This window comes from Ochotona princeps, chromosome 5 (genome assembly GCF_030435755.1).
Source record: "Ochotona princeps isolate mOchPri1 chromosome 5, mOchPri1.hap1, whole genome shotgun sequence".
Lineage (NCBI taxonomy): Eukaryota > Metazoa > Chordata > Mammalia > Lagomorpha > Ochotonidae > Ochotona > Ochotona princeps.
The window spans coordinates 8,038,930-8,058,994 of NC_080836.1; the positions used below are offsets into that span (position 1 = coordinate 8,038,930).

General features: G+C 41.6%; 1 protein-coding gene across 1 annotated transcript in view; it reads right to left on the bottom strand.

Moving 5' to 3' along the window:
* The window catches only part of LOC101519617 (contactin-associated protein-like 5), a 384,664-nt gene that overhangs the window by 105,635 nt on the left and 258,964 nt on the right, over nt 1-20,065 (bottom strand). Inside the window, exon 15 of the mRNA XM_058664176.1 lies at nt 803-959. Within this exon, the coding sequence (XP_058520159.1) occupies nt 803-959 (157 nt within the window). The remainder of the gene's footprint in view (nt 1-802; nt 960-20,065) is intronic.

Genomic DNA, 20,065 nt, shown 5'->3' on the forward strand with positions numbered 1-20,065 from the left:
GAGCCTAGGAATCAGACAGGGATGAGTTTGTGTGGAAGGGAGCCTGGGAAGCAGACAGATTTTTCTGTCAACACAGCTAATTCACACATCCACCCCTGCCCATCCCACAATGTGCAGATGCCATTTTTTTTTCATAATTCCCCCTCTTTGACACTTACTGCAGCTTTTGGAGGTCTGGCACTCACACTGAAGACCCAGACTGAACTCCAAGTTCCTGGCTTCAGCCTGGCTTACCATGACTATTGCAAGCAGTTGGGCAGTTAACCAGCAGATGAAAGAACTCTCTATTCTCTTTCTCCCTTCTCTCTCTTTCTTTTCCACTTCCCTTCTTCTCTACTTCTCACCTTGCATCCTTCTCTTTGCAAATGTATAATAAGCCTTTCAAAAAGAAGAGAGCCATGACTAACTAGAACATCAGTGAGAACTGGGGAATGTCCATGTCATTACTCCTGCCTGTGTCCGTCAGCTCCCTTGTCCACATCCGTGTTCCACCTGTCGTAGAAACACTAACTGAATTGCACAGATCAGTATTCCGTCCTATTCCTTTGGAGTATACAAATCAGAATTTATGCAGAGATCATGGTGTGACCACCTGCCTTTTGTTATATCCTTCAGTCAACACACAGAATAATTGAACTGTACACTTTTGATATAAACAAAAACAAACAAAACAAACCCTACCTCTCAACCAAGAAGAAGCCTTTATTCATTTATATTTCTCATCTGCACCTTTCTCTCTTTGTGTATGTTTTATGGTTCAATGCATGTGCCGCTTTCCTAAGTGCTGACAAGTTCCTCTTACCATTCAACCTTGTCCATGTCACAGTTGCAAACGTGTGCAATGTCCAGGAAACCTTTGCCCAGGCCACATTCACACTGCTGGTGCCCAGGAGGGGAACCTCCCCAGTGTGGGAACTTTTCCTTGGACCGTCCAGTCCACCAGAAGTATGGTGCTCCATCTGGAAGACAAGATATTTCCCAGGTCAGGCGGAGGGTGTCATAGAAAATGAGGAGATATATAAATATATATGTGTACACAGGGACATACAAATAAGCAGTGTTATCATCAGAGCTATTTACAATAGGGATTCTTCAAAATTTCTTAGTAATGGAACAGAAGGAAGAGTTCATTTCAATGCAAAAACATCTTTTAAATTCACATGATCCTTTACAATTTTTTTAAAGTCTCCTATAGGAGTGGGCTGCAAAAAGGCTTTGCACCAAAACAACTTTATATTTCATCGTAATTACCCATAAACCTCTGGTATTAACTTTCATTTATTTGCTTTATTTGTCTGAAACTCAGAGAGAGAGATCACAGACAGCTTTCCTGTCCACTGCTTCATCTCGGCAACTGGATATGGATCCTAATACGGATTGCCCTCAGCAACTGGATCTGGGCCAGGCTGAAGTCAGGAGCTTTGAGTCAATACAAATGCTTCATGCTGCCCTTCAACTTACAGAAGAACAGGAAGCTGGAATAAAGAGCAGAGCTAGGATGTGAAAGTAGGCACTCTGATAGTATAACACATTTTGAAAATATGGCAAATACATGATATAGAAGTTTTTTATATCTACCTAGGCACAACATTCCACCTCTACATTTTCCTCAAGTCCAACCTCCTGGGTGCACTCCAATCTGTTCCAGCACAGTCCCACTGCTGCCAGTGTGGCTTGTGCTCCCACACCTTACCCTCCAGGACTCTCCCTGCCACTTAACAGCTGCCTCGGTGGGGAAAGCCCAGCCTCATATCTGTCTTCCTACTACGGATTCATATCTGTCTTCCTACTACGGATTCTGCATCCCAACTGCCAAGGACACCACGAGGAATTGGAGTACCTTCGGAGGCCGAGAACTCTGAGGTCACCCACCCCCATCTGGATCTAGCATATGGGAAGAAGAAGTCCAAATCCTTTCTTGTAGGATCCAAGGTCATTGGAACAGCAGCCAGGAGCCCTGAGCAGTCCGCAGAAACAGAACAGTAAAGTTCCTTCGGAACTAAGGAGGGGAGCTTTCTCTGGTCCTTGCTTGGTTCCAACTTTGGGTCCCCACCCTCTCTGGCAATGACCATCAGGATCGCTCCAGAAACCCCTCAAAACAAACAAACAAATCCAGAATAGATAGACAGAGAACAGCAAGGAAAGCTTAGAATCAGACAGGAAACGGTCAGTGTGGATTCACTTATACCTCACTCAGTGGGACACAAAGATTAATAACTCCTCGCTAGGGTATTGAAGATTTCTATGCACACCCTCCTAAAATTGTTCTACACCTAATCTGTTGACATATGTCTTGTTAGAGTTATAAGCCAGTCTAGACTACCCGAAAAAAAAGCCAGGTTCAGCAAAATTATGCTTCAACGCTATAAAATGCTAAATACTATAATGAAAATAGACACGAGACAGCTGAATAGTAATCTATAGCCATTTTAAGATGTATAGAACCAGTAGTGTATAAACTAAAATTGAAATGTCAGTGAAGAAGTCACAGGATGTTGTTAAGAACTTGCATTTTTTTCTTCTTTTAACATATTGGTTACTCAATACTATGTCAATTAATTCCATAACGTTATAAATTGTTGCTGATGTTATGTCGGGGCTTTTAATTGATCAGGATGATACTCTGCCAGCTCTACCTTCAGACCAGAGATGGTCTCCCCAACAAGCCGTTGAACTTATCTGTACAATAAGATACTGGACTCTATTCTTGGTATATGCTTGCAATGAAAGAGTCTCAACTGAACTTGAACTGTGGTAATATCACAAGGTGGAGAAATCCACCTAGGGGAAAGGGTTTGGGGAGGGGTGGGGGGAATCCCAGTGCCTATAAAACTGTGTCACATAAGGCAATGTAATTAATTTAAAAAAAGAAATTCTGCATAGAAATTGGAGAAACTGCTCAAGGCTGACCATTTGACTGCAATCCAGGGAGCTGGATCATGACTTTCTTTCTGATATTCTGATCTCTCTCTCTCTCTCTCTCTCTCTCTCTCTTTCTCTAACTCTCTCTCTCTTTCTCTAACTCTCTCTCTCCTTCTCTCCCATGTGTGTGTATGTGTGTGTGCGGACATGTGTGTATTTAAATGGCCTTAAGAAAGTGAAGGGAGTTGGTATTGTGGCACCAAAGGTTAAGCTGCTGCGTGCTACACCAGGACCCCATGTTGGAGTTCTGGTTTGATTCCTGCCTGCTCCAGTTCTGATCCAACTCCCTGTTGATACACTTGGAAAAACAGCAGAATGCCCAAATGTTGGGGTAAGGTCTCTGCAACCATGTGTTCTAAATTCAGCCTGGCTCAGCCTGGGCATTGGAGTCATCTTGGGCAGTAAAGTACTAAGTTGAACCTTTCTCTTCCTCTCTCTCTTTATCTGCCTCTCCCTCCTTCCCTGTCAGTCTGCTGTTCAAACATATTAATAAGAAGAAATTTAAAACAATAAAACAGTCATGGTTGTGTTAAAATCATCTTCCAATTAAGTTTTTCCATAACTTTTTGATGGTCTCCTCATATGTGAATATACAAAACTCAGATATACAATTCATAAAATGATATAAATTTTATATTTTTATGATATCATTGCATTCAGTGTAGTCTGTGTAAAGAAAACAGTTTTAACAAATTTTGATAACCTAAAGGAGAACATAACATTAGAGGAAGGAGGCCTTGTGCATACCTATGCAAATCAGGGTGAGAGAAAAGTTCAAACAGAGCAGTTCATAAAGTGCTTGGGAAACTCTAGGTAGGAACCAGGCTTTTGTTCATAGTTGCTTAGAAACCTTCCAGGGAAATGGTGGATTTGACTGGAGGCTGGGTGTTAAGAGGGATGCAGCAGAGCTTGGTGGGTAGAGTTAGCATCATGGAAGAGAAGGCATCTGAACTCAGGAAGCAACTGTTATGGATAAAGAGGCTTTAGCACAGGAGAACCATGCTTGTTTGTCAATTGCAGGTAAGAGAAGCATTGTGAGCTTAAAATGGCAGCAGAGAAAAAGCTCGAACCTGGTTGTCAGGCCAAATAATTGCCAGTGACTACAGTAAAAGTTTCAGGGTGTGAACAAAACACAAGTGATCAAAATACTGACTTAATGAGGACTCTATCAAGCTAAGAAAGTAGTTCATGAAGAGTCCTCAAAAAGTTCTTGACAGGTGCATTTTATGGAAAAACAATGTGTGTGATTCTAAATGTCGTTGTCACCCTCCACAAATTTATCTTTCACTTTAAAGATGCATGTATTTGAAAAGATATCTCTCTCTCTCAATCTCTCTCTCTCTCACACACACACACACACACAGAGAGAGAGAGAGAGAGAGAGAGAGAGAGAGAGAGAGAGAGAGAGAGAGATGTAAAAGGTAAGCAACGGTCAGGGAGAGAGAGAAAGATGGAGAGAGGTAAAGATTTAGGTTTAATTCAGGGCTGTGCCATGACAAAGCCAATAACCGGGAACTCCACCCAAGCCACCCACATGGCTGTCAAGAGCCCAGTGACTGGGCCATCACCTGTTGCCTCCAGATGCATTAGCAGGAACCTGGATTGGAAGCACAGAGTACCAGAGGCTCAAAATAGGCATGCTGATGTGGGAAGCTGATGTTCTGAGCAATGGCTTACATCACTGTCCCACAATCCTTGCCCCTAGCATCTCTTAACTGTTTTTCCATACATTTTTCTTTCATGTCCAATTGTTTACAATCTTGTTTTCTAAACGGGATACCATTTCTGAGAAAACATGAAACTCAAAAGCAGAACACCTTCATCCACCTCTGAAAATGATGGCAGACATTCATGAAACTTAGTCTTGCTCTTGCTGTGTTTAACACTGCATCTAGCCATGTGTTACAGAGCTGGTCAGTGCCACGAAGAATTAATAATGGTACTCCACGCTTTCTTGCTGCCTATGTTAATGAGGCAACACAAAAGAGAAAAGCGGTAAATGACTCTTTTCCAATAATATGATAAAGAGCACTTTGATGAGATCATTTCAAGCTGCAGAGGACAAAGCTCCTGAGAATGGACCGTGGGGATCTTTCATGATTAGACAAAGAGGGGGCACAGCGATTTAACTTAAATAACATAAGAATTGCAGGAGGTTTTGTTGAAGAATATGGTAATGCATTTCATTTGAATATGTAATATATATTCATACAGTTATTTCTTTTTATAAACTGTCTTACTGAATACAGTAAAGTTACATGACTCCCTCAATGTTATACCGTAGGACGCCAGTGGATACTTATGGGAGATTAAACCACCACTTGGGGTACTGTATCCCACATTAAAGTGCCTGGGATGGAATTCGATTTCCCTTTCCCATCCAACATTTTGCTAACATGCACCCTGGGATGCAACAGGTGTTAGATCAGATATTTGGGTCTTTCCCGTGCCTATGGTACATCCAAAGGCAGTTCTTAGCTCCTGGGTTCACCTGGCCCAGCCCTGGCTGTGAGGAACAACTATCAGATACAACAAATCCATCTGCTTCTTGATTCATTCTTTCTCTCTTCCTCTTTCAAATAAATAACTAAAGTCTTAAACCTTAAAAATAGTAAATGACACCAAAAGTGAGCTCAAAGCTCTAAGTCCCTGAAGCCTGCTTCCTGTCCTGAACATCTACTCAAAAAGATGCGCTGACCATTTAATGTTATGATGTGTTGGGAGCCATACTGAAATCAGGTGACTGTCACTATCGGAGACAGTAAGACACAGATGAGCACAGATACTAGTTGGCTTACAGCTAGAATTAAATACACCTGATGAGTGAATGAGTGGGTAAATGATAGGAAAAAGAATCATCACCCTAGAAGAATTTTTTGCATGTAATTTTGAAACACAATGAATATATAATACAACTTGTTATAGAAGCATAGGTGATTATGATGTCTAGAGTCCTCCCTCATCACAGAATCATCTTCCCCCCTAAAGAAACTACTGAACTTTGGGTATAGTTGATTTTCAAATGATCAGGAGTCTTGGCATATATACGAAGCACTAGTGAGTAGCTGAAGACACAGGCCCAGGTGAAATCGCACCTCCCAGCTGCAGAAAACTCACAAAATGTGTGGTAAATTAAATCAAATTATATAATTATTTTGTGCAAAAACATTGTACGAAGGCATGCTTATTTTTTCTTAACATATATTTTCCACCGATATTTGTGAGAACTCTCATGTATAGTTCTTATCAAAATATCTAATGTATATTTATAAATTAGATACAGTGAGAGATAAACAATACTAAGTATTAGAGAAATTACAAGGGCACAATATATTCAAAGTGATTTTAGAATAATTATAGAAAATTGGTGCACAATATAAAACCTGTTTGTATCTGAAATTTGCCCTGATGTTGATCATGGGTGCCTGAACTCTCAGACAAGAAAAGATTATCAGGCTCATCTTTGGAATGAATGGTACCCAGAAAATGTCTCTCTAAAATTCCCAGGAGCCCTCAGGACAGACATTACCCTGCTAAGGAAGCAGATCCAGGTGTGGGTCCAGGCCTGGCCTGTCTGATCTAAGACACAAACAATAACAAAAGGCATTTCCGGGTGAGGCTGGAAAGTGCCTCTGTGGAACACGCACAAGGGAATTCACTAGAGATCTTTCCCCAGGTACTGATGGAAAGAGGAACAAGAATTCAATTAAGGTTTTGACTTTTCAGGCCACATTATTCAGGATTCCAGTCAAGAGGCCATTTTTGGAATTTTATTCTTCTGAGTGCCTACACTTCGAGCCTTGGGTTACATGCCTATTATAGGCATGGTGCATCAGGCCCCCTCAGACAAGGTGTGTACACAAAGCAATGAATCCATACATTCAGCAACATAACATGAATGATGTTCACTGTTAAAACGCTGTCCCTGTTAGAAAACAAAATGCAAAATAAGAATGAGCCCTATCATCAAGACTCAAAGAGTAATAAATGAGAAAAAAATGAACTTTCCTTTTCATGCATTGCAGAATGCTAAGCAATATGTTGAATGTCAGGTTGGGTGAGTACTTGCCTAAGGTTTAGTGGAAAATACAGGTCCTGGAAAGCATATAAAATCATTTTTACTGTGAATACAACCACTATTTTGACTTTCCAAGGAGTAAAATGAAGTGGATGTCCATGTCATTAGCGTGCAAAACAAGGCCCACAAAAATTATCTCACTGGACCCAGCATGATACTCAAGTTGCTGAAGTCCTCGCCTTGAACGCGTCGGGATCCCGTATGGGCACTGGTTCTAATCCCATCCACCCTGATTCCCATCCAGCTCCCTGCTTGTAGCCTGGGATAGCAGTCAAAGATGGCCCAAAGCCTTGGGACCCTGCACCCGTGTGAAAGACCCAGAAGAGGCTCCTGGCTCCTGACTTAGGATTGGTATAGCTCCAACTCTTGCGGCCATTTAGGGAGTGAATCATCAGAAGGAAGATCTTCCTCTCTGTCTCTGCTCCCCTCTGTATATCTGACTTTCCAATAGATAAATAAATAAACAAATCTTTTACAAAATTATCTCACTCAACCTTTATAACTACCTTGAAAATTTTCATTCTCCTTGAACAGATAACTCTTGCTAACACCAGGGTTAATAAGTCCTTATGAAGACACACACACATACACACACACACAGAAGACTTAAATTTGATCTCTACAGCCCCAAACCTCAAAAATATTATTATTGTTACATTTGAAACCTGATCCTATTATAGATAGAAATAAATGTGTATCATACCTCTGCACAGAATTAGTTCTTGGGTCAATCCGATTATACTTCAAATAGCCGTCATATTGGCAAAACTGTGCCATTCTCATTGAGAACTTATCCCAGCTCTCTGGAGGTTATTCCCAACTACACTGACTTCCCAGTTATTTTCCCAATTAATTTATGTTAATAAAGAAACAAACTTTGAGGAGTGACACACACTCCAGAAGACTCCCATTTTGGATTCTGTATCATTAAAGAAAAAAGATTTATTCATTTTCATTGGAAATTCAGATAGAGAGGAGGAGAAACAAAGAGAAAGATCTCCAGTCTGCTGATTCACTCCCCTGGCGGCCTCAATGGCTGGAACTGAGCCAAACTGAAGCCAGGAGCCAGGAACCTGTTCTGAATCTCTCTCATAGTTGCAGGCTCCCAAGGCTTTGGACCATCCCCTGCTGCTTTCCTAGGCCATAAGCAGGGAGCTGAATTGGAATTGGGCTGACCAGGAATCGGACCAGCACCCATTTGGGATCCAGGTGCATGCAAGTCGAGGACCTCAGCAGCTACGCTATTGTGCTGGGCCCTCAGTACCATTTTCAGTATCTGCTTCCCCTACATCGCAGCTTTCTTAAGATTTACGTGTCCATGAGATGCAAATTTTGTTTTTTGCCAATCCATTTTAACTTTGTAATCCTGTTCCCACTAATCTGCTCTAAGCTCATAGTACCATGCTTGGCAGCATTATCCATCAATCCCTTATGGCCACTGCCCTAGTCCTCACACAATGCTATGTTTACCAATTCCCTGTGGCCCTGACAGTCTTATCCAATAATCCCTCATGACCTCGTAATGCCCACCCTTGGCCATTAAAAGGAACTTCCTTTCTCCCACCCCTTCCCATGGGTACCCCTCCTGCCACTATAGCAGGAGACACCTCTCTCCCTCTTTCCTGCATCCTAACTTTGTGCCCATTCCTACAGCGATATTCCCTTCTGGAATAAAACCCCCTGTGTGACTTGCTGCGTCCACTGTTTTGGCTTGTGGCTACAACTGAAAAAGGCTTATACTGAAAAGAGCTAATGCCAAAATGACCTAATATTTGGTCCCATGAATTCAGCTGGCTTTCTCACCTGGCTTCCCGGCTCTACAGTTGGGACCTCTACAGGATCTGATCCCTTTCAGCCTTTAACCCAGGCATGTGCTCCCACCAGGCACATGCTCCAGTAAGCAAGCCACCCCTAATCTTTCTGAATGCCATCATCATATCCAAAATTACATGAGTGGCTCCCTATTGCTCCTGGGGTTCTGAGAGAAGTTTGGCACAGTTTACTCCCACGACCAGCTCCAGTCTCCATTTTTTGGAATTTGGCTACATTGACCCTGGGTCCGGGTACCGCACTCCCCCATTGACTGGCTTCCATGCTCTGAAGTGATGCCTTCTGATGCAGGTAGCTTGTCCTTGATGCAGGGTGGTAATGACCCACCTCCCGGAGAGCTATGCAATTTGCTGACGGAGAAAAACTTGGGGACACTCTCATTTCTCTGTGTGTCAGCTCATTTTCCATTGCTGCAATTGAACCTGAGTCTATTAGCTGTGGGAGTGGCTGTTTCATCAGCTGTTCCTCCTGACACAAACTTGGGCTGTCTCCTGGCCAACTGAAAACCCTCCAATTGCATTCCTACATGAAACAACACCTTTTGTATTATGGATTGGCCTCAATATCACTTAGATAATGCCAGAATTTGTAAGCACAGAATGACTACCCCTCACTCCCATGTCTACAATATCTTCTATCTCTAATCTAAATCAACTCATTTTTAACTCATCATCTTCTTGAAACTCCTCTTCTCCCTCCAAGCTCTCTATTTCTGCAGCATATTGGAGATGAGGTCACAGGACAACTATTGAATACCCAACCCCTACAGAGTGCTCCACCCACCTGGGAAAACCCATAGCTAGGCTGTCTCATGTGGCCGAACCCAGTCTGCCATTTTTCCTTTCTCCTCCATGTGTCAATACCCTATCCGCCATATTTCTTTCTCCCTCTCTGCCTTTCATCCCCCTCTGTCTGAAGGTTGCTGTTTGTTCTCTTCACTGGGGATCTGAGCTGCAACAAGCACCTCTTCAGACCCCCTACTGAGAATACTTGTGAAGAAAACATTTCCTAGACTCTCAGGCTTTACTGATCATACATGCTACTTCTGTCAGAGTAAGGGTGTCCTACTACTCTCTGTGGGTCAAAGATAAGTCTAACCTCTAACTCCTCCACAGATTCCTATCATGTCTCAGCCATCAGGCTTTACTGGAGAGTTCAAACCTCTATATTGTCTCCACTTTAATGCCTCCTAACAATCTCAAAAAACAGACACACTAATTTTCTTCTGCCATGTGGCTTGGATTCAACACAAATTAGACAATAATTCAACTTGACCTCCAAATTCTCTGTGATCTAGAAAACTTTTATTACAATGGCAAACAGAGATTTCCTATATTCAAGCCTTCTTTTCTTCATTCTTGCCCTTTGTCGATCCTGTCTTCTTTCTTAGGATCTTTTGCCTTTACCCTAATAATGCCTCAATCCTCCTGCCCAGCCACCTCAGAGGCAAAACTCTCTTTGCTCTCCCCTTTCCCCAGGCAGCTTTTCCCATCCTCCCTCTTTTCTGTTACACTATCTACTCTCTCTGGCTGCAGATTCTGCCCATTTAAGCCTTTCTTTTCTTTCTTTTTTCTTTCTTCTTCTTCTTCTTTTTAATCTTTTTGTTAAGTCTCCCCCACCCCACCTCTTAGCTAGGAGGGGCAGGGTAAGAGATAAGCTAATTAACATCTACTTAAGAAAAGAAAAAGGTACCTCAGCAAGATGGTGGTATAAGGTGAAGACAGGTTTACAATGATAGAAAATAATTAGCCATAGTGAAGCACAGAGGAGAAATTTCAGTAAATAAGAGAAGACAGGCCAACAGAAAAGGGCATGTGGAGACCCACAGCCACAGGGAAGCAGCAGAGACAATAGAATGGTGTTGTAGTGATCAGATACCCCAGCAGGGGCCAGCTATCAGAGGTTGGTCATCTGAGCTCTACTGATGACCAAGTAGAAAGGGAAGTTCACCAGGAAATCAGGTGAACCAAGACAAGAAATTGCCTGTCCTGCTGATTTGTTTGATCTTACCACAAGCAGAGAAGGAGTGGCAGAACCAAGGGATGATGCCGGAACAAGGTGGATTCCATGACCCCTAAACCCAATAGTGCCACACCGAACACCATTTTATGTAGTATGGCAAAGACTGCAGTGAGCTGTGTGTGTGCTAAGCAAGAAAGGGAATCAATTTTAGCTCAGCACACTGCAATGATCCCACAAGGAAATCAGCACCAACTCAGCACCCTAAGGCTTCCAACACCCTTAGGATTCAAGGTGACCCCCAGATCTAGCAGCCAGCAGATCATGAGCCCCACTAGTTCCACATCAGGCACCGTCTTGTGCACTGTGGCAAATCTGCAGCACTGGAGGGAAAGAAGTGAGCTGTGCTTGCACTAAGTCAGAAGCAATCCGCTACCATTTCTATACTGCAGCAAAGGCTGAGGGCCCAGGGGGACAACAGTGAGCTGTTCATGCACTAAGCCAGAAGGGAAAGCAGTTTGGGCTCAGCACACTGCAATGGTCTCACAGCAAATCTATACTCACTTGGCATCCTAAGTGATCCAACCAAAATAGGACCAGGTGGCCCTCAGACCTACAAGCTAGCAGGTTCCAGCAAGAGCAGCACCTAGTGATTTAGGACAGCTGGCATCTCCCTAATCCCAGGCATTGCTGGATCAAGGAGTTGGAGAAAGTCTATGCAGAAAAGGGTCTAGCCACAGCATGGAATCACAGGGGTAGGACAGTGGTGATCCAGCAGTTGTGGCTATGAAAACCATGTAAGAAGCCTACACAAAATCTTCAGACTGAAACTCACTGGAAGGAGTTGCATACCTGATTGCAAATGAAGAACAGAGTACCAAGCACAATCAGTAAAACAGACCAGTAGACCAATGGGCAACATAGCTCTGAAACCAGCCCTAAAGAGAGAAATCTGCTAACCAGAGGTACAATGATGAAGAGGAAGTGAATATTACTGATTACTGCAAAGGAGCAAAAGCCTATGTCAACCTCAGAGTTAACTAAGGAAGACACTGAGAAAATGAAAGCTAATGAATTTTAAAAGCTTGTTTAAAAGCTTCTTATCAACAATGAGAAGCACATACAGGAGTTCAAGGAATTAAAGGAATATGTTATATGGGAAATAGCAGCAATGAATCAAAGGAAAGCTGATTATGTTTGAAATTAAAACTCAATGGAGCAAATTAAAAATTCAGTGGAAAGCCTCTATAACAAAATGTTTGAGGCAGAAAAAAAGAATCTCAGAAATGGAAGACTTTTTTGCCAAAATGGGGAAACAATTAAAAAACTGGAACTGGATCTGACCCAAGCCAAAAAAATGAATCAAGAAATAACAGACACTATATAAAGGCCAAATGTAAGAGTCATGGGAGTTTCACAAGGCACAGAAATAAGCTGTATTTTTTTTTAAGAATTTATTATTATTGGAAGGAGAGGAGGAAAGACAAAGAGGAAGGTCTTCCATCCGATATTTCACTCCCCAAGTGAGCCGCAACGTGCCGGTGCGGCCCGAAATAAGCTGTATTTAAAAATGTGCTCAGGCCCGGCGGCGTGGCCTAGCGGCTAAAGTCCTTGGCTTGAACGCACCGGGATCCCATATGGGCGCCGGTTCTAATCCCGGCAGCTCCACTTCCCATCCAGCTCCCTGCTTGTGGCCTGGGAAAGCAGTTGAGGACGGCCCAATGCATTGGGACCCTGCACCCGCGTGGGAGACCCGGAAGAGGTTCCTGGTTCCTGGCTTCGGATCAGCGCGCACCGGCCTGTTGCGGCTCACTTGGGGAGTGAAACATCGGATGGAAGATCTTCCTCTCTGTATATCTGACTTTGTAATAAAATGAATAAATCTTCAAAAAAAAAAAAAAAATGTGCTCAATGAAATGATAAAACTTCCCTAACATGAAAAGAAAGTTGGAAAAACATAAGGAGGGGCACAGAACTCCAATAGAATTGACTAAAAGCAATCCTTACTACAACATAAGATGATCAAGCTTTCTTAACCTGATATAAGGAAAATATTCCTAAATATGCATATAAAATCAATTAACATTTGGAGGAGCATCAATCAAACTGAAATTTGACCTCACAGAGGAAACTCTACAGGTCAGAAGAGATTAGAGTGACATATTCCAAAATTTAAAGGGGGAAAAGCTGTAAGCTTTCAATAACTTATTCAGCAAAGCGTTTCTTTGTCTTTGCAAATGAAAGAAAATTCTTCCACAGTAAAAGAAAGCTCAAGAAACTTTCCTCTTCCAGACTTGCCCTACAATGATGCTTAAAGATGTTCTCTTGAGAAGAAAAGGAAGAGCAAGCATCAAAAGCAAATGTAAATCAGGACAACATCCCACTTAACAGAAAACAGAAGATTAAATCAAACAATGAACACTGTATTGCTAAAATGACAGGACCAAATGCCTCTGCATATTAACCCGAAATGCAAATGGATTAAACTAATCAATCAAATGTCAGAGATCAGCAGACTGGATCCAAAAATAAAACCAATCTATGTGTTGCAAAAACTGAAGGTGAAAGGATGGAGAAAGATACCCCAGGCTAATGGAAAGGAAATCCAAGCTGGCATGGCCATCAATATATCACATAATGTAGACTTCGACATGAAAAATATTTAAAGGGTTGAAGAAGAACACCACATAATGATCAAAGGATCTACTCAACAAGAAGAGAACACCATAATTAATGTAAACTGACCATATGTCAGGCTAGCTTTGTAAAACAAATATCAATGCATTTAGGGGGAGAAATAGATATAGATACAATAACAGTGGGTGACCTTAATACCCCATTAGCATCAATGGACAGATTGACGGGCATAAACTCTGCAAGAAAACAAGAGTTCATCCAGACACTAGAGTAAATGACTTAATTGATATATCTAGAACCTAACTAGTAAAAAACAAAGAGGGAGAAGATACAAGTCAATAGGATTAGAGGCAAAAAAAAAGTAATTATAACAACAGATACCTTGGACACACATAGAAGTATTAAGTACTATTACAAGAAATCACTTGCCAAAAAATCAAAGACCTAGAAGGAATAGATAGATTTTTAGACACACACAATCTAGCGACACTGAATCAAGAAGCCATTAATAATCTCAATAGACCTATAAAAAGGACTGAGATTGAATCAATAATCAATTCCCTCCCAACCAAAAAAAGCCCTGGACCAGATGGCTTCAGTGCAGAATTCTAGCAAATATTTCAAGAAGAACTTACCCCAACTCTCCACAGGTTATTCAAACAATAGAGAGGGAGGCAATCCTTCCAAACTCTTTCTCTGAAGCCAGTATCTCCATAGTAATAAAGCAAGATAAAGACACAACAGACAAATAGAAACACAGACCGATATCCCTGATGAATACAGAAGCAAAGATCCTCAATAAAATAGTAGCCAGCATGATCCAACAGTACATCAGGCAAATCATTCACCCAGAACAGGTGAGATTCATCCCTGACATGCAGAATTGTTTTAACATCCACAAATCAGTAAATGTGATTCACCACATTAATAAAATGAAAAATAAAAACCATATGATCAACTCAATTGATGCAGAGAAGGCATTTGACAAACTCTAACACCACTTCATTCTTACAACCTTAAGCAAGACAAGCATAGAAGGAACATTCTATAGCACAATATATATAATTCCACATCATCCTAATTGGGGAAGGAATGGAAGCCTTTCCACTAAGCTCTGGAACTAGACAAGAATGTTCATTTTCAACAATGCTACTCATTATAATATTGGAATTCATCGCCAGAGCTATCAGAGAAGAAAATCAAATTAAAGGAATGCAAAGAAGAACTGAGTCATTGAAATTATCCCCGTTTGTAGATGACATGATTGTCTACGTAGGAGTACCATAAGATTTAATCAAGAGACTACTGGAACACTCAAGAGAATTTTGCAGAGAAGTACGACACAAATTTAATGAACTTAAATCAATAATATTAATGTACACAAATAACTCCATGGCTGAGAAAGAGATCTTAAGTATAGTCTCATTTAAATAGGGGAGAGGAAACTCAAATACCTTGTATTAAACCTAACCACTTTATATCCTGCTTCCTACTAATGTGCCTGGAAAGGCAGCAGGATGGAATCCAAGTAACTTAACAGGCTTCCTCCTGTCCCACAGTTCTTCAGTGAATCTGGCCCTGGAGATGTGATATTTGACTTTGTTATTTTCCACATTTTGTGGGTATACGGATCTATTCTGACAACTGTAACATCATTGCTGAGGTAGGCTACTTTAAATAAACATATGTTTGTTTAGCAGATATTTAAACTAATCCTCCCATATCTGAATTCTCCAGCCAGGTATTCTCCCTTGAACTGTTTGGGAGACACCTCAACCCTGCTCTTCCACTTATACAGAAAAGCCATGTACTGCATGCTACCCCCCGCCCTCTGTGTGTCTCTCTTGTCTTCAATCTTTTCCAAGTTTCGAGGCTGAGAAGCTCAATGTCATGTTCAGCCAGCACACGCTTCTTGATCATCAGCAGAGCAAACCTGGCAGGCACCCTTGTTAGCAACCTCATGCCACTTAGCACTTTCTTCCTGGAGTTCTGCCCACAGCCACCATGTCCTCCTTGCACATCACTTTATCCACCCTGCGCATGCACAGTCAACTAGTTTTCCTCAAATAACTATCTCACTAGGTGTTTTGTGCCAGCAAAACTTTCTAGAGAATCTTACCTCACAATGAAGTTTTAAAACCCAAACTTCACAATGTGAAACACACAGCATCCAATCCTCAGCTCCAGGTCACTTTTTCAAGTCGTTGACTATCCAAGACACATGCAATTTCAGGCCTATTGAGTTTTTCTTCATCACAAAGAAAGTAACTTATGGGACCATCAGGGTAACCTAGTGGCTAACATCCTTGCCTTGCATGCTCTGAGATCCCATATGGGTACAGGTTCATATCCCAGCTGTTCCACTTCCCTTCAAGCTCCCTACTTGTGGCTTGGGAAAGCAAAGACAGCCCTAAGTCTTTGGAACCTGTACCTGCATGGAAGACTCAGAATAAGGTCCTGGCCTCAGACTTAAGACTTCAGATCGGTTCAGCTGCATTGCGGCCACATGGGTAGTGAACCAATGGAGACTGTCTCTCTCCAAAAACCTGACTTTCCAATAAAAATAAATAAATCTTTAAAAAGCAACAACTTCTGCTGTATGTGGCTCCTTGCTGACCAAATTCAAATGGTTGAATTCCACTTTCTATATTCTGACATAGCCATATTCAATCACTCCTCTCTTGCAGGGCCCCTTCATTCCATACTCCTTCCCTGTAATTCATTTGAGAGGTGAGAAAAGAAAGATCTTTCATGTGTTAATTCACTCCCCAAATTCTCAGAATAATCAGAACTATGCCAGGTTGAAACCAAGAGCCGATATTTCAAGCCAGAAGTCACAGGAACCAAGTGCTTGAGCCATCAATGTGGCTTCCAAGAGTGTGTATTAGTAAAAATCTCAAAAGACTGTATACAAATTGAAAAAGGAACGTGAGGGTCTGGCGCGACAGCATAGTGGTTAAAGTCCTTGCCTTGAATGTGCCAGGATCCCATGTGGTCGCAGGTTCTAGTCCTGGCAGTCCTGCTTCCCATCAGCTCCCTGCTGTGGCCTGGGAAGGCAGTCCATGATGGCCCAAAGCCTTGGGACCCTGAACCTACATAACAAACCCAGGGGAGGCTCCAGCATCCAGGCTTCGGATTGGCTCAGCTCCAGCCATTGTAGCTACTTGAGGAGTGACCCATTGGAGGGAAATCTTCCTGTCTCTCCTCCCCTCTGTATATCTGCCTTTCCAATAAAAATAAATAAATCTTAAAAAAAAAAAAGGAAAAGGAACGTGAATTAGGGCAGAGCAGTGAGGCTGGCAGCTAAGATGCTCACATCTTACAGTAGAGTGCATGGACTTGTCACCATGTTCCCTTTGAATCACCCTACTAGAAGGTCTGGCTTCTGGGTGCAATCTGACACTGTCTGTAACAGGAAGAAACAAGTTTGTATATGAAATTATCTTTTATTAGTATTTCTTCATGAATCTGAAAAATTTTTATTACCTGTGGCTCTATGAGAGGACTTCAAAAAGAATACGAACATTTTGGGTTTTTTTAAAACTTTTTAAAGATTTATTGATTATTATTAGACAAGCAGATATACAAACAGAAGGATATACAAAAAGAAAGATCTTCTATTCACTGGTTCACTCCCCAGTTGGCCACAGTGGTCAAGGCTGAGCCAATCCAAAGCCAGGAGCCAAGAGCTCTTCCATGTCTCCCATGCAGGTGCAGGGTCCCAAGGCTTTGGGCCATCCTCCACCATTTTCTCAGGCTACAAACACGGAGCTGGATGGGAAGTGGATCAGACAGGACATGAACCAGTACCCATATGGAATACTGGCATGCAAGGTTAGGATTTATTCACTAAGCTATCTTGCTAGGCCTTAAAGTTTATTTTATATTAAAATTTTGTTTCAGGCCTAGCGCAGTAGCCTAGTGGCTAAAATCCTCACCTTGAACACTCCGGGATCCCATATGGAAGCCGGTGTCCCTGCTTCCCATCCAGCTCCCTGCTTGTGGCCTGGGAAAGCAGTTGAGGACGACCCAAAGACTTAGGACCCTGCACCTGCATGGGAGACCCAGAAGAACTCCTAGGTTCGGATTGGCTCAGCTCCAGTTGTTGTGGCCACTTGGGGAGTGAATCATTGGACAGACGATCTTCCTCTCTGTCTCTCCTCCTCCTCTCTGTATATCCACATTTCCAATACAAATAAATAAATCTTTAATTTTTTTTTGTTTCAAAACCTTTTACACATAAATAACCGCACTTAAATACATTTCCCATGAATTTACTGAAGTTCCCTGTGTGCACATGCACAACACAAATTTTAGCTCATATTTTCTAGAAACATCTCACGTTTTCATAAACAACACTTACAAACTTAATAATTGTGTTTTAAAGTGTAGAAGTACTAAATGTTGCATTACTAATCAGAATGCCTCTGTCATCAATAGACTCACTCCCAAAGCATTGCTACCATCCAGCAAGACCCAGAGTAACAATGCAATATGGATTGTCTCATAAGTGCTTCAGCCACATTGTACACTTCTCATTGTGACATGAGGTTGACATCTGTAAGAGAGAGAGCCACCTGTTGCGGCTTAGTGTTTATGACACCAGTGTGGGCCCTGCATCCAGCATGGCAGTGCTTAGCTTGAGATCCCTGCTCTGCTCCTGATTCAAGCTTGCTACTATGGGACACAGCAATTGGGTTCCTACCATCCACATGGGAGACTTGGATTATGTTATGAATTCCTGGTTTTGATCTAGCCTTGATTTAGCTTTTATGGGTATTTGATAGTGAAGCAGAAGTTGGGAGCTCATATTATTTCTAAATGTTCCTCTCTGCCCTTCAAGCAAAAAAATATAAATATTTATACACATATATAATCACATTTTTATTATATTTCGCATATATACAAACATACATAGTTAAAAAAAGACAAAGTGAGGATGTTGAAGTTGAATATTCAATGTTTCTTATAGACAGACTAGCTAATTTACAGCCACTGTTTATATTGCAGAAAATTTAAAATAAATACTCCATTAGTTAAAAATACTGAATTTAGTAAATTCTTCTAAAAGATACATTTTATAGCATTAAAACTGCATGTTTCGGAGTCCGGCTAGGTGGCCTAGCTGCTACAGTCCTCCCCTTGCATGTACTGGCATCCCATATGTGCGCCAGCTCTAATCCTGTCCACCGCACTTCCCTTCCTGCTCCCTGGTTGTAGCCTGGGAAAGCAGCTGAAGACGGCCTAAAAGCCTTGGGACCCTATAACCACGTGGGAGACCTGGAAGAGGCTCAGGGCTCCTGGCTTCAGATTGGCACAGCTCCAGATGTTGAGACCATTTGAGGAGTGAATCTTTCTGTCTCTCCTCCTCTCTGTGTATCTGACTTTCCAATAAAAATAAAATCAATATTAGTAAAAAACAACATCATATTTCAGCCTAATGGTTTATAAACCAGCATCATTTATATCTCACAGCTATAGAGATAGGGCAGTTCAAAAAGCGAAGTCGGCCTATGGTGAAGGGTGTAGTCCTTGTTTTCTTGCTTCGGCCTTACAGGAAGGGAGAGGCAAAGAGCTAACAAGGGGATGCTTTATAAGGTCCTGAATCCCGTCCATGAGGCCCCCTCCCGTGATTTAATCACCATACACGCAGTTCCACTTCCTAACACCACCACCTCTGTGACTCGGTTCCACTATATGAGTTTCATGAGAGCAAAAAATGCAGATTTCACCACAATTGGATAAAGCATTATTAGCCTACTAATATTCTCAAAGGAAACTGAAAAAAAGTTGCTGAAGCGAGACAGGAAATATAAAGTACAATCAATTGAACACCTGAGATGTAAATCTTTAGTTTCCCTTTAAATTTTAACTAATATTTATCAACATTTTAACTAAAACAAACAATATTTCTAAGAAGATAATATTTCCAATAAAACCTCTAAAAAAAACTATAATAAAGATTTAGGAGAGGCCGTTTGCATTTTAACATGCTTTGTTTTCTCCTTGGCTTAACTAAAATGCTTTAAATGATCTCAATGAGATAGAAAACTAAACTTGTTCAGAACAGAAGAATAACTTCAGCCCAAATATTGGACAAGAAGCCTAACTTGAGGGTAGGTGTGTGTGTGCGTGTGTGTGTGTGTACCTTGTGAATCACATACGAATTATTTTCTCTGGTTTTGGTTTTCTCCTCAACCAACATGTCCCAATGCACTGTGTCACTACACTCATCCTTGCTTTTTCCTTCAGCTTCATTAATCTCCCTTCGTTTGAGCCCCCTTTCTTCGTGCGTTCTCTGACTCTTCCTCTCTGCCATCCTTCTATCATGTCTTCTCTCTTCTTCCCTCTCCTTGTTTCCTGTTTCCTGCCTGCATCCTTTCTTACATCATCCTCCAACAACTCTTGATTATTTCTGTGAAACATGTAAATGCAGATACAGCACAATTCACAATTCTATATGAGTACGCCTTTGCTGACAGCAAGAGCCCTTTCTATAAATACCTACATGAACCACAACTCCATTCAAATTGGTTGTGCTAGGTGGACACACACATCAAAGAAGCCATGAAGCACATAAAACGAATTTGGCTTTCACAGTACTAATAGACAAACAAAAATGCTCTCTTCATTTATCTT